General features: G+C 47.3%; 2 protein-coding genes across 2 annotated transcripts; both read right to left on the bottom strand.

The window, feature by feature from the left end:
- Positions 1–9898: 9898 nt before the first annotated feature.
- LOC121564168 (histone H1-like) lies at positions 9899–10644 on the bottom strand. Its single transcript, XM_045220147.1, has one exon. It carries the CDS (start codon positions 10587–10589, stop codon positions 9966–9968), a length of 624 nt encoding a protein of 207 aa, XP_045076082.1. The 5' UTR covers positions 10590–10644; the 3' UTR covers positions 9899–9965.
- Positions 10645–11918: 1274 nt separating this feature from the next.
- Positions 11919–12291, bottom strand: LOC121558355 (histone H4). The gene has a single exon (XM_045220148.1). The coding sequence runs from the start codon at positions 12289–12291 to the stop codon at positions 11980–11982; it is 312 nt and encodes a 103-aa protein (XP_045076083.1). The 3' UTR covers positions 11919–11979.
- Between the last annotated feature and the right edge of the window lie 2117 nt (positions 12292–14408).

Raw genomic sequence — 14408 nt, 5'->3', positions numbered from 1 at the left:
CCAAACCTTGTCGAATGTTTCAGATATAGTTACCACATATAGCGCCGACCTGATTTCTTATTCAAAATGTCAGAGAGACATGTTTGTTCATAGCAGAGGCCTATATCTATCGGAACGTTAAAAACCGTTGGGTCCTGCTCAGCGAACATGCCCCAGTTAGTTTAGTCCCGGGCAATGACTATAATTTCATTCATGCATGATGAATGAAGCCGCTCGGTTTGTCGGTCTATTAAAAGCTATAGGAATGATAATCTTAATGACGTGTAAACTATGAAGCGGAACTTCTCTCTGGAGTTTCCTCGCTGCTTGCTGAAGGAATGAACTACAGCATTGAGCAGTCAGTGATCTGTTGCAGTCTGAGTCTGATGCTATAACTTAGAAGCATCAACAGCTTTAACATCCAGTCTGTTCTAGAAGTAGACTTCATGCACTATTATAATAATAATAATATGCCATTTAGCAGACGCTTTTATCCAAAACGACTTACAGTCATGCGTGCATACATTTTTTTATGTATGGGTGGTCCCGGGGATCGAACCCACTCCCGGTTTAGGTGGTTTCTATAAAGATATCCACACCCTGGCGTTACAAGCGCCGTGCTCTACCAGCTGAGCTACAGAGGACCAGGCTACATCATCGTTTCAGGAGATCAAAGAAATTCTGCAAAAATCCAAATAAACTGAAACGGAAGTAGGCTTCGGCTAAGATGTCAAAGTCTTGTGGTTATTGTGGCAGGTTATTTATTAGCTCTTGTTGAGAGTGACCCTGTATGAAGGCTAGTGTCTCTCGTGTTCTTTCTAGTTGCTGGAAGTTTGAATGCCAACTGACAGTTTGCAGGGGTTTTCTAGGCTTGCTCACCATCTGACGAGGAAAGGGTGAGGATATCAACATAATATCAGTTCATAAACATACATCTATCGCATTTATCGGTAAAGATAACAAGTTAGAACTTCGAAGTTGCCGTTCCCAAGAAATGGAACGTTCCAAAAAGGAGATTCCGTTGACGTCATTGACCTAATATGGTGCATCCTGGTAAATGGGCGGGGCCCGGCTATCCCGAGATGGGCGTGCCAGAGGGAGATGCGTCATTTACCCAGTCAAAACAGTAAACTTTCGGGAGGTTTGTCTGTTTAATATCAGAAAAGAAAGCATCATACATGTTTGGTTTTCTTTTATTTGTATAGAGACAAGTACAAACACATTGACACATTGAAGGTTCTAAGCTTACATATGGAATTGTTTTAAGATGTTCTTACCAAAGATCATTTAGCTATTTGATTTGGAATTTTAGGACCCCTTTAGGTATAAAGACATATATTTAAAAAATGTATTTGATAAAAATTGAATTAGTCCTTTACTACTATAGCCCATAGAAATACTTTGAATAACACATTAATAAATAATTCCCCTACATTTCCCCCCACATGAGCCAGCCCCTTTGCAGTTTGAGTTCTAGCCAATGAGCTTCAGCCCCTCACATTTGAGTGACAGCTAGCAAGAGGCCTACCCAGCAGAGCGAGAAACCAATGATGTGGTGCACATATCTGCACATATGTGACATTGTATGCAATTATCGGGGACCACTTGTGGCTCCTGAGTGCTACTTTCAGCACTACTGTCTAAAAAGTATACAAAAGTATCAGAGAATCTCTTTAATGGGTCTGTTGATAAGACAGTAGTTTATACATGATTGAACTGTTGCAGCTGTAGCAACCAGTTCTGTTGATATAGTAACACAGTAGTTTATACATGATTTACACTAGTTGACCTACTGTATGTCTGTCTAACAGTATTACAGTACCATGTAGTTGACCTACTGTATGTCTGTCTAACAGTATTACAGTACCATGTAGTTGACCTACTGTATGTCTGTCTAACAGTATTACAGTACCATGTAGTTGACCTACTGTATGTCTGTCTAACTGAGTATTTCAGTACCATGTAGTTGACCTACTGTATGTCTGTCTAACAGTATTACAGTACCATGTAGTTGACCTACTGTATGTCTGTCTAACTGAGTATTACAGTACCATGTAGTTGACCTACTGTATGTCTGTCTAACAGTATTACAGTACCATGTAGTTGACCTACTGTATGTCCGTCTAACAGTATTACAGTACCATGTAGTTGACCTACTGTATGTCTGTCTAACAGTATTACAGTACCATGTAGTTGACCTACTGTATGTCTGTCTAACAGTATTACAGTACCATGTAGTTGACCTACTGTATGTCTGTCTAACAGTATTACAGTACCATGTAGTTGACCTACTGTATGTCTGTCTAACTGAGTATTACAGTAGCATGTAGTTGACCTACTGTATGTCTGTCTAACTGAGTATTACAGTACCATGTAGTTGACCTACTGTATGTCTGTCTAACAGTATTACAGTACCATGTAGTTGACCTACTGTATGTCTGTCTAACTGAGTATTACAGTACCATGTAGTTGACCTACTGTATGTCTGTCTAACTGAGTATTACAGTACCATGTAGTTGACCTACTGTATGTCTGTCTAACAGTATTACAGTACCATGTAGTTGACCTACTGTATGTCTGTCTAACTGAGTATTACAGTACCATGTAGTTGACCTACTGTATGTCTGTCTAACTGGAGTATTACAGTACTATGTCTTGTGCCATTTAACTACCTTCAAACAGTATTGGCAGAGCAGTAGGTGAGTGGTGCAACATTGTAGCCTAGTACTAATAACAACAGTAGAGTGAAGGTTTTTGCTCTAATTCCTCTTGAAAAGTAGAAACATAAAGTACAAAAGCAAGGAAGTTGGGCCATATGTTTATAAAGAAAGAAGTAAAGATGACAGGACAGTTTTGAGTAGAACATCAGCAGTTTGAAGAATAGCTGAGTGGAATATGTTACTGTCATTGCAGTCATCAAGTCAGGAAAAAGTAGTGATCTCATTATTGTTTACATTTCAAACCAAACCCCAATTTGTTTACAACAGACCCAACAACAAAGCATGGCAATTCCCACTCAGCTACCCTGGTCTGTATTAGGCTACCACTGTTCAGCTATCGTGGAAACCACTAAAGTTCTGAAGTGTTCTCTTAGCGACGGCAATCAAATCTGTGGTAACATTAAAGGAGTAAAACATGTGTTGAACGGAACCTTGAACAAGTTCAACAGCTGGTGTGGTGGCTTTAGGTTCTTCATTGAGCGGTAGCAGTGGGCTCTCACAGAGATCTCATTTGGAGCCCTGTTTTTACCTGATACTTTCATAAAAGTACAAACACATGAAGTGAGAGGTATATACACATGATTAAACTTTATTTAAAGCATGATTAACCTGAAGTAGGATGGAGTCATGACTTAAAACACCAAAGCAAGGCTTCTAGCCCAGGCTAGCTAGCGTTAGCATATTACCTTCAAAGTTGCAAAGAAAAGAAGACACGTAAAATTTGAAGCCTTTATCCAGTTTGCTACGTGGTGTCGAACTGGATGTCCGCTCGCTAACACTGTGGGTGAAATGATTGAATAACGTGTGTGTGTACATTTATTTAGCAACGAGCGTTCGGCCAGGTTAGCTTGTAATGCTCCGTGCGTTGGCCCGCTTGCTGGCAGCATGTTCGACTGGGCGGCAAGAATTCAGCATAGCAAGTTTGAATGAAGGTCTGGTTATTCACAGGTAAATAGTAGTAATATGCTCTAAACCGCTCTCTAAGTGAATTACATTTGACCAGCTACCTAACTTCATATTAGCTAGCTAACTTGATGTATTTATCACTGTAAAAAAATAATAATCCCAAATGCATTTGTAGATAGCTAGCTAATAGCCATGGAGGAGGGTGAAAGGATAGCAGCCCCATCTGTCAAAGTGAGAGAGTAGGCTGTTCTGGAGAGGGCAGGTTCTGTTGGGTAGTTCCAGTCCCTAGAAGTGAGGACGGAGATAATAGTAACATCATATTCAGTGCGGTCTAATTTTAGTATAGTGAAGTCTGTTTCTTGTGAGGTTTTCTGTCCTCAGGTACAGAGAGCAGTGAAAGCCTGTCTGCAGATGAAGAGGTCCCGATGAAGAGCAGTGGTTCTCTGTCGTGGTCCTGGGGACTCGAAGGGGTTGCACGTTTTTTTGCCTTAGCACTACACAGCTGGTTCAAATGATCAAGCTTCAAGTGGTATTTATGTGTTCATTTGTGATTCTATCCTTGATATGATCCTGCTATTGTCACATGCACGTGTGTGTGCACATGCATCTATCTATCCAATGTTATCATGATTTGTTATAAGGGATATGATACTTTAGTAATCCACAATGACCTGGTGATGTAAAAAGTCTAACAATGGCATTATCTTCCATATTCCTGCAGATACCTTGTAACTGGAGATTCCTTCAAAACGATTGCCTTCAGTTACTGTGTAGGGCACTGCAAGGTTGGGTGACCAGGGCCAACTGGGACTGCCTCCTGGGGAATTCAGGCCTGTGTGTGAAGGCTTCCTGTGTCCTGCATAACTATCATGAGGATGGACGCAAGGACCAGGAGGGGACCTGCAGCTCGCCACCGTGTGCCAGAGGAGAGGTCTGCTGCTCTGCAGGATGTTACCAGGATGGGGGCCAACAACGCAGCATGAGAGGCAATCCGTGTGCGGGAGATCTTCACCTCCTACTTCTTCGAAGGGTGCTGCCCCTGGCAACACCATAGACTACACTATGCACAACCAAAGGCTCTTTTAAGAGCCATCCACATTGCAATAAGAGTATTCTTCCATTGACTTAGCTTCGTTAACTGCAGTTATTCCATTCCCAGTTTCTCTCCTTTTGAGTTCTACTTCTCAGGTGAGGATGTCTGTACAAAATCAAAACAGGCTCTTTTAAGAGTCACCCGTATTGAAAACAATTAGACACCCTATAACCCACACCTACACACTCAATCTGATTGATGGATTGTGCAGTAAGCAGGCTCAGGTGTAGAACTGTGGCTCCTTCCACCTCCAAAGGACAGGCCAGAGGACCAACCATGGAGAATAGTAAGACACTCCATTATTTATATAACTACGCTACATTGTTTGTCCTCCTGTGTCTGTGCATGTTTTCCAGTATAAAGTACTCTGCAGCCACTTAGTGTGGACACCAGGTGAGGCCACACACAGAGATTCCTGTTGAACATTGTCTCTTTAACTACCTTATTTTCTCAATAAGTCTCTCTCCTTCACTTCATCCCTCTCCCCCCTTCTCCCTAAATCCTCTAGGTTATATCAGCTGTGTCGGTGAACCCCTCCCTCATCTGGACTGGCTGACAGAGGCCACAGCAGGATCAGAGGTGAGAGGTCACTTGGTCGGGTCAACAGGAAGTATTATTAAAGAGATGCTTTACATTGAAATACAGATATAGATGTAGTAGTCCCAGAGTTAATGATACAAGGTCAGTTTTGCATTTCACCTCCTGATGATGATGATGACTGCCAGTGTTAGAATAACATGCCATCTCTCTCTCCATCTGTCTCTCGTCTGCAGGTATGTTTTGATGGGTGCCAACCTCCAGTCCAGTCCATCTCACCCGCTCTTAAGATCACCTTCTGGCCAACTGGGGGCCCAAGGCTGTTAGGAGACACCGCTAGAGACACTATTATGGAATTGTGATGACCTGAGAGAATATTAGGGTAGCACTGTAATTCATTAATCATATGCTGTCTTCCCTAGTAGCACTGTAATTCATTAATCATATGCTGTCTTCCCTAGTAGCACAGTAATTCATTAATCATATGCTGTCTTCCCTAGTAGCACTGTAATTCATTAATCATATGCTGTCTTCCCTGCTCCTCTATTCTTACCTCTTTCCCTTTCTGTCTTTGACACTCTTTCTCACACCTCTCTCCCCACCTCCTCTTTCTCACACCTCTCTCCCCACCTCCTCTTTCTCACACCTCTCTCCCCACCTCCTCTTTCTCACACCTCTCTCCCCACCTCCTCTTTCTCACACCTCTCTCCCCACCTCCTCTTTCTCACACCTCTCTCCCCACCTCCTCTTTCTCACACCTCTCTCCCCACCTCCTCTTTCTCCCACCTCTCTCCCCACCTCCTCTTTCTCCCACCTCTCTCCCCACCTCCTCTTTCTCACACCTCTCTCCCCACCTCCTCTTTCTCACACCTCTCTCCCCACCTCCTCTTTCTCACACCTCTCTCCCCACCTCCTCTTTCTCACACCTCTCTCCCCACCTCCTCTTTCTCACACCTCTCTCCCCCACCTCCTCTTTCTCACCCCTCTCTCCCCCACCTCCTCTTTCTCACACCTCTCTCCCCACCTCCTCTTTCTCACACCTCTCTCCCCACCTCCTCTTTCTCACACCTCCTCTTTCTCACACCTCTCTCCCCACCTCCTCTTTCTCCCACCTCTCTCCCCACCTCCTCTTTCTCACACTCTCTCCCCACCTCCTCTTTCTCACACCTCTCTCCCCACCTCCTCTTTCTCACACCTCTCTCCCCACCTCTTTCTCACACCTCTCTCCCCACCTCCTCTTTCTCACACCTCTCTCCCCCACCTCCTCTTTCTCACACCTCTCTCCCCACCTCCTCTTTCTACACCTCTCTCCCCCACCTCCTCTTTCTCCCACCTCTCTCCCCATCTCCTCTTTCTCCCACCTCTCTCCCCACCTCCTCTTTCTCACACCTCTCTCCCCACCTCCTCTTTCTCACACCTCTCTCCCCACCTCCTCTTTCTTCCTCTGTTTTTATAATGCACACCAGATGTGCATTGAAGTACAGATTTAACTTCTATTTAGAATATATTTTACAATTATATTTATAATGCATGTATTATGTGTTTATAACACTTGGATAATGAACTTCTTTCAATAAAGCGTTTCACATTCTCTACTGGTTGAAATTAAGTCTCATTTGATGAAATACTACACCTATCCAGTGTCCTCAGATCAGTGCAGATGAAGGAAATTAGATAGTGAGATGAACCGGTTTAGTGAGATGAACCAGTTTTAGAGTATTTACATGATGCATAGGAAGTGTAGTGTACAGTTTTTTTTAAATTCTGTTTCTGTATATATGAATTACAAATCAGCCTTTAACTATTGGGCTAGGAGAAGGTATGATGGGGGAGGGAGGAGAGAGGATGCCTGAAGAGCCTAGCGTGGGTGAGGAAGGGGGAGAGGTGGGAGAGGAGCGTGGCGGGAGGGAGCGGGACAGGGAGAGGGACTGCGACCGGAGGCGCAGCCACAGGGACAAGGACCGCGATAGGGACCGGGGAGAGGCACAGGGGGACAGGGAGAAAGACTGGGAGCATGAGAGAGACAGGGAGCGGGGTGGCGGGAGCGCAGGGAGGACCGGCATGGCTCTCTCCTGCTCCCCTCGGCCAAGCAGGACGACGTGGGTAACGGGGAGGAGGGAGAAGCGCCGACCAAGCCAGAGGAGAACAGCCAGGATGGGTTGATGGACCAGGAGTCGGTGCAGTCGGGGGAGGGCTATGTTTCCAATGAGAACGGCTACAAGATGGCGACCCAGGCAGACGAGTACTAAGAGGGGCTTTCCCGTCTTTACTAATTTCCTGTTTTTTTTACACAACACAAACCCACACACCCCTTCCCTGTTTGTGTGAATGATACTGCTGCCTTGTTAGAAACCACAACGGGGCAGTGTAGGCATAAGAAACAAACTGTCTGTTTTAAGTAGGGTTTAGTCCCCTGTAGCTCAGTTGGTAGAGCGTGGCGCTTGCAACGCCAGGGTTGTGGGTTCGTTTCCCACGGGGGGCCAGTATGAAAATGTATGCACTCACTAACTGTAAGTCGCTCTGGATAAGAGCGTCTGCTAAATGACTAAAATGTAAATGTAAAACGAGTTAAATCATGTTTGTAGTCTATTGCATAGTTACAATGTGTAACCATTGATGTCCCAGGATTGGTAAACACTGTTGAAGTGTATAATTGTAATACATACATGCAGACAAAGTGTTAATAAAAAGACTGGAGTTTGATACTCCTGGTATTGGATATGACTGAAAAAGTATGTTTCACAGGCATTCATACCTGAACTGCACCTTTATTTGCCAAGGTAGAGTACATGATCAGTGAATATATTCAATGTCCAGAATACTATGTGGGGATCTCATGCATGGTAATAACTACATGTATATAAGACTTGCATCCTTGGCACAAAGTTACATTACATTCTACTCAATCCATAGGCTTCATTAATGTCATTCAGACTGTTTTGAAGTTGATCCAACCGGCTATGATAGCTGAGGTTCATAGCTAGGTTCTGAACTAATATTTACACCAAACGTTTTAGGGTCCACATCCACAGATCAGCTACATAGCTACACATCCATAGGCATACCGGTATATTTATCCTCCACTACACAATAAGCAAGAAAATAGTTAGCTACGTTACTTCAGCTGCATTGCATAGCAAATATCAGCAAGGCAAGCTTACAAAATTCTACATTCAATTTGCAGTAAATGCTTTAGCTAGGTAGATTTTTTACATCCACAGTTTCACAAGACGACAGCCTGGTTTTCAGAATTACAATTTCATTCTCGCGTCACAACACCCATAAAGCTAGCCAGCTAGCTGGCTAATGTTAGCCAGTCAGATAACTTGCTAAATAGCGATTTTCGTAAATTAACTTTATGACCAAAAAATATGCATAATCGTTTTGTCTCTACATTAACTAACATATTCCTCGCAACTGTAAATGTTTTTGCATGATTCGTTATGATGTTATAATTACTTATGTTTGCTTCCATCCTAGTATATTTGTCAGCCATCTTTGCTGAAGAAAGTCTCTCAGCCTTGGGTCGCATAGCGTCAAAGTCGTCATGGGAACCACTCGATATGATTGGTCATCGCTCAGCGGTCCGCCGCTGGTGATTTGCATAAAGTTGGCAAAAAGTTTAACTTTTTCAACGCCTCCTTCGCGCCGCCCAAAAGAGAGACTCATGCAGAGGCCCAAACTTTACATTGGAGCACGGAGGCCATCTTGTGGTTAAATTTGGGTACTGCACACCATGGTTATTTGCTCTTTAGGCCAGCGTTTCCCAAACGCGGTCCTGGGGTCCCCAAGGGGTGCGCGTTTTGCAAATTGAGCCGATCCGTTGTCCCCCAAACGGGAAATACCCCTTGGCAACTGGGCAGAGGACCTGTCCATTTCAGCACCGCGGACCTCCCCTATTACCCGTGTTGTGAGTGGAGATGCAGCACAAGCGCTGTCCATTCAACGGTGCTGAATACAGCAACGCATGCGCCGATCCTGCCTTTGTACTTCTTGATGGTAGCAAATGTTTTGGTGGAGTTTGACTATTATAGATTAAAAAAACAACGGATCGGCGCAATTTGCAAAACGGGCACCCCTTGGGGACCCCAGGACCGCGTTTTGGAAACGCTGGCCTAAAGAGCAAATAACCATGGTGTGCAGTACCCAAATTTACCACAAGATGGCCTCCGTGCTCCACTGTAAAGTTTGGGCCTCTGCATGAGTCTCTCAGCAGCACTGCAACATGGGACTTTCAAAGTAAGTTGGCATGCAATGTTTCTTCTGGACTGCATTCAAGGCAACTAATGACACACAACTAATAGTGTCAATTATTCATCTGAACACAATTCTTGTAACTATTCGGCCAATATTATCACTCGTTTCTTTTCCCCCTCCTTTGTAAAGCATTTTACTGTGCTACTATAGTCCAAAGGACTGGTTGTATATGGTTGTATATATATATATATATAACACACACACACACACATTGAAGCTAGACTTCAGGCAACGAAAAGGTGCAATACGTAGCTTTTAGGCGTGTTTAGCCCTCTAGTATATGCCTCTCCCTTCGCACACACCCAGAGTGGGACAATGTTGTGTGCGTAAAAGTAGCCTAGCGTGCGTAATTTCTTTTTCACGACAGGTAGTACATGGAAATCAATGCCCTTTCTATGGAAAGAGGTGGGTGGCTCTTAAAAGAGCCTTTTGTGGTACAACATGTGTCGAGTAGAACACTGTTTGTAATAGGTTTACTTCTTCTTGGGGGCTGCCTTCTTGGGCTTGGCTGCCTTGGGCTTGGCGGCTTTGGGCTTGGCTGCCTTTGTAGCCTTCTTGGGGCTCTTTGCCGCCTTCTTGGCCGCTGCGGCGGGCTTCTTCACCTTCTTGGGGCTCTTGGCGGCCTTTTTGGGTGTAGCGGGCTTCTTGGCCTTCTTCGGGGACTTCTTTGCGGCGACGGCCTTCTTGGCTGCTACCTTCTTGGGCTTCTTCGCCGCGGCGGGCTTCTTGGCGGCCACCTTATTTACTTTGGGGACTGCGGCTTTCTTGGCGGGCCTCTTCGCCTCGACAGCTTTCTTGTTGAGCTTGAAGGAGCCGGATGCACCGGTGCCCTTGGTCTGGACCAGGGTGCCCTTGGTGACGAGGCTCTTGACTGCGATCTTGACGCGTGAGTTGTTCTTCTCCACGTCGTAGCCGCCTGCCGCCAGCGTCTTCTTGAGCGCGGCCAGGGACACGCCGCTCCTCTCCTTGGAAGCGGTCACAGCCTTGACGATGAGCTCTCCTACGCTGGGTCCCGCTTTCTTGGGCTTGGCTGCTGCCTTCTTCTTGGGTGCCTTGGCCGGCGCGGCTGCTGCGGGTGCTGGTGCGACTTCTGCCATGTCTGTCTGTCGTTTGGTCCGGTACACACACACACGGTCTGCGAGGAGAAGTTTGCTGTAGACGCTGCTCTGCGCTATTGAAGCTCCACACGGAGCAGGGGGGCTGGCCTTAAACGCGACATGAGAACCATGTAGACTCAAGGCACCCAGCTCGGCTTCTCTGGGCTGGCCAAATGCTCTTTCACTTGTGTTTTCTGTTCGCCTATATCGGCCCAAAAGTCACCGACGGAGACGTGTTTTTGGTCCAAAAGCGAACGGCCCAGCGAGCAGACTTGTCTCCGTTCAGAATAAAGTCATGTGGCCCGCGGAAGGGCCGTGCATTTTGTTGCGACTCGCTCAAAACCTCACCGTTCGACTGTCGGGTGGAGCGGTGCGCACTGGTTTATCTGTGCTATTTGTCTCCTAAATGGCCTAAAAGTGCATCCGATTGCGAGCAGCACTTGTTGTGTAGTGAGCCGAGATGTCTGGCAAGGGAATCAAATGGTTTGGGGTCCCCTGATGTGGTCAGGGGTGTTTTAAAGAAGCGCTCTTTTGGGGACCTTAAAACACATGCACCTGTGAGGCCTGGCTGAGACTAGTGTTGTACCTCAAGTTTCAGGTTGTATTCGTCGTATGTACAGGATCCACATGGTATAAACAGTCCTACGACATGCTTACTTGCACTGTGTGTGTGTGTTATTGTATTAGTACTTTTTGTGCACTGGCATTGTGAGTGTTGTTGTTGTTGTATTTGTAGCCTACTATTTCTACACAGTGAGATTGTGTGTTGTCTTCTGGTAGGTAGGTAGGTTGGCTGTCTCTACTAATATATTGTTCACCTGCTTGACTCCGCAGCGTGACTCGACAATTGGGGGTGCGCGCGCGCGGGTCCTCACCCCCTCCCTCCTCTCTATAGCCTATGCTCTGTGACCGATGGGGGATTGTGTGTTTCAAAAGGGGGCCTTTGATAGTTGTCCAAATGGCACGATTGTTGTGCCAAATAATGCTGGTGATAGAATTGCCCACTTTGGCACCGTCAGACATAGGGCTCGCATTTTGGACTGTGTGTGTGTGCGCGCGCTGTCCCCCTCTTTTCAAGCCACGTCTACCGACTCGTGGTGGCTTTATGTTGTCCAAATTCCACTATTGCTTGACCCAAAATAACAACGTCACTACACTTTGCCACTGTCAGATATAGGCCTCCCTCTGTGCGCTAAAACTGGAAGGGACATTAGAATCCTCTAATTAATACTCCCTGTCCACTCGAAGTGGCTCATACTTTCCTACTAAATAGCATACTGAAGAAAAAAAAAACACTATATGGAATGGGCCCTTTTGAAGCGGATATGGGTGGCTCTTAAAAGAGCCTTTGGGTCCGAGTCGGGGTGTTGAGGTTCCGAAGAGAGCGCGTTTAACCGCCGAAACCGTACAGGGTGCGTCCCTGACGTTTCAGAGCGTAGACCACGTCCATGGCGGTAACGGTCTTCCTCTTGGCGTGCTCGGTGTAGGTGACTGCGTCACGGATCACGTTCTCCAGGAACACTTTCAGGACACCGCGGGTCTCCTCGTAGATCAGACCGGAAATACGCTTCACGCCACCGCGGCGAGCAAGACGGCGGATAGCGGGTTTGGTGATTCCCTGGATGTTATCGCGGAGAACTTTGCGGTGACGCTTGGCGCCTCCTTTTCCGAGTCCCTTACCGCCTTTGCCTCTTCCAGACATGGTGTGTTCGGTAGTTGAGTTGAAGTGAATGAATGACTTCAGCACCCGTGCGCGGTGCGCTATTATCTGCATTTGGCCGACCTGATTGAGGCCAGTGGCACAGAAAGCGCGCCTCTGTTATATGCTCTCTCTAAAGAGCAAATAACCATGGTGTGCAGTACCCAAATTTAACCACAAGATGGCCTCCATGCTCCACTGTAAAGTTTGGGCCTCTGCATGAGTCTCTCAGCAGCACTGCAACATGGGACTTTCAAAGTAAGTTGGCATGCAATGTTTCTTCTGGACTGCATTCAAGGCAACTAATGACACACAACTAATAGTGTCAATTATTCATCTGAACACAATTCTTGTAACTATTCGGCCTATATTATCACTCGTTTCTTTTCCCCCTCCTTTATAAAACATTTTACTGTGCTACTATAGTCCAAAGGAAGTGGATGATGCCAGACGGTTGTATATATATGGTTGTATATATATATATATATATATATACACACACACATTGAAGCTAGACTTCAGGCAACGAAAAGGTGCAATACGTAGCTTTTAGACGTGTTAGTGAACAACATACATGGTGGGTAATGTAGAGGTGCGTGTATACATGGAACAATTGTGCCTTTTTGATGGAAATATGGAGGTGGCTCTTAAAAAGAGCCTTTGGGGATTTTGGAGTTCAGGTCATCCTCATTTATGCGCGCTCTCCGCGAATACGGCGGGCCAGCTGGATGTCCTTGGGCATGATGGTCACCCGCTTGGCGTGGATGGCGCACAGGTTGGTGTCCTCGAACAGGCCGACCAGGTAAGCCTCGCTAGCCTCCTGCAGGGCCATCACGGCGGAGCTCTGGAGCGCAGGTCGGTCTTGAAGTCCTGGGCGATTTCTCGCACCAGGCGCTGGAAGGGCAGCTTGCGGATGAGCAGCTCAGTGGACTTCTGGTAACGACGGATCTCTCTCAGAGCCACGGTGCCGGGCCTGTAACGGTGAGGCTTCTTCACACCGCCGGTGGCCGGGGCACTCTTGCGAGCAGCCTTAGTGGCAAGCTGCTTCCTGGGGGCTTTGCCACCGGTGGATTTGCGAGCGGTTTGCTTGGTTCTGGCCATGGCGCTTCTCTGACAGTCGAGTATAGCCTCGAAATGCCTAAGTGAAGATTATATAGCCGGCAGTGGGGCCTGCTGATTGGACACCATCTCCCCACCACCCCGATTGGCCCGTCGCGCAGGCCTCCTCCGTTGGCCATTGGATGGGAGGCGCGGCCTCTCCAAAATTCAAACTCCCGGTGCGCGCGCGCAATAGGGCCGCCGCCCGGCCCTTTACACGCAATAGGGACGCCGCCGGCCCTTTACGCGCAATAGGACGCCGCCGGCCCCTTTACGCGCAATAGGACGCCGCCCGGCCCTTTACGCGCAATAGGGACGCCGCCGGCCCTTTACGCGCAATAGGGACGCCGCCGGCCCTTTACGCCGCAATAGGACGCCGCCGGCCCTTTACGCGCAATAGGACGCCGCCGGCCCTTTACGCGCAATAGACGCCGCCGGCCCTTTACGCGCAATTGGGACGCCGCCGCCCTTTACGCGCAATAGACGCCGCCGGCCCTTTACGCGCAAGACGCCGCCCGGCCCATTACGCGCAATAGGACGCCGCCCGGCCCTTTACGCGCAATAGGACGCCGCCGGCCCTTTACGCGCAATAGACGCCGCCGCCCTTTACGCGCAATAGACGCTGCCGGCCCCTTTATGCGCAATAGGGACGCCGCCGGCCCTTTACGCGCCAATAGGGCGCCGCCGCCCCTTTACGCGCACAATAGGACGCCGCGGCCCTTTACGCGCAATAGGACGCCGCGGCCCTTTACGCGCAATTGGACGCCGCCGCCCTTTACGCGGCAATAATTGACGCCAAAGTCAAGAGTGACATGTTATAGGCACGTTGTAATCTAACGCTAGCCTGCTATGGCAAACGAGGCCTAGCAGGTGTTGTTGTTCATGCAAGGCCTCATGTGGGCACAGAATATCGAAATAGTTGTGTATAAACCCACTCAATGTGTGGCAGTCATAGAAAGGTACTTTGCGCTTTTGGAGAGCTAGGTGGGTTGAGTAGTCAAGTTGAAGTCGCAGTAGCGAAT

The sequence above is a fragment of the Coregonus clupeaformis genome, unplaced genomic scaffold (genome assembly GCF_020615455.1).
Source record: "Coregonus clupeaformis isolate EN_2021a unplaced genomic scaffold, ASM2061545v1 scaf3229, whole genome shotgun sequence".
Taxonomy (NCBI): Eukaryota; Metazoa; Chordata; class Actinopteri; order Salmoniformes; family Salmonidae; genus Coregonus; species Coregonus clupeaformis.
This window is presented reverse-complemented; position numbering and strand designations above follow the sequence as displayed.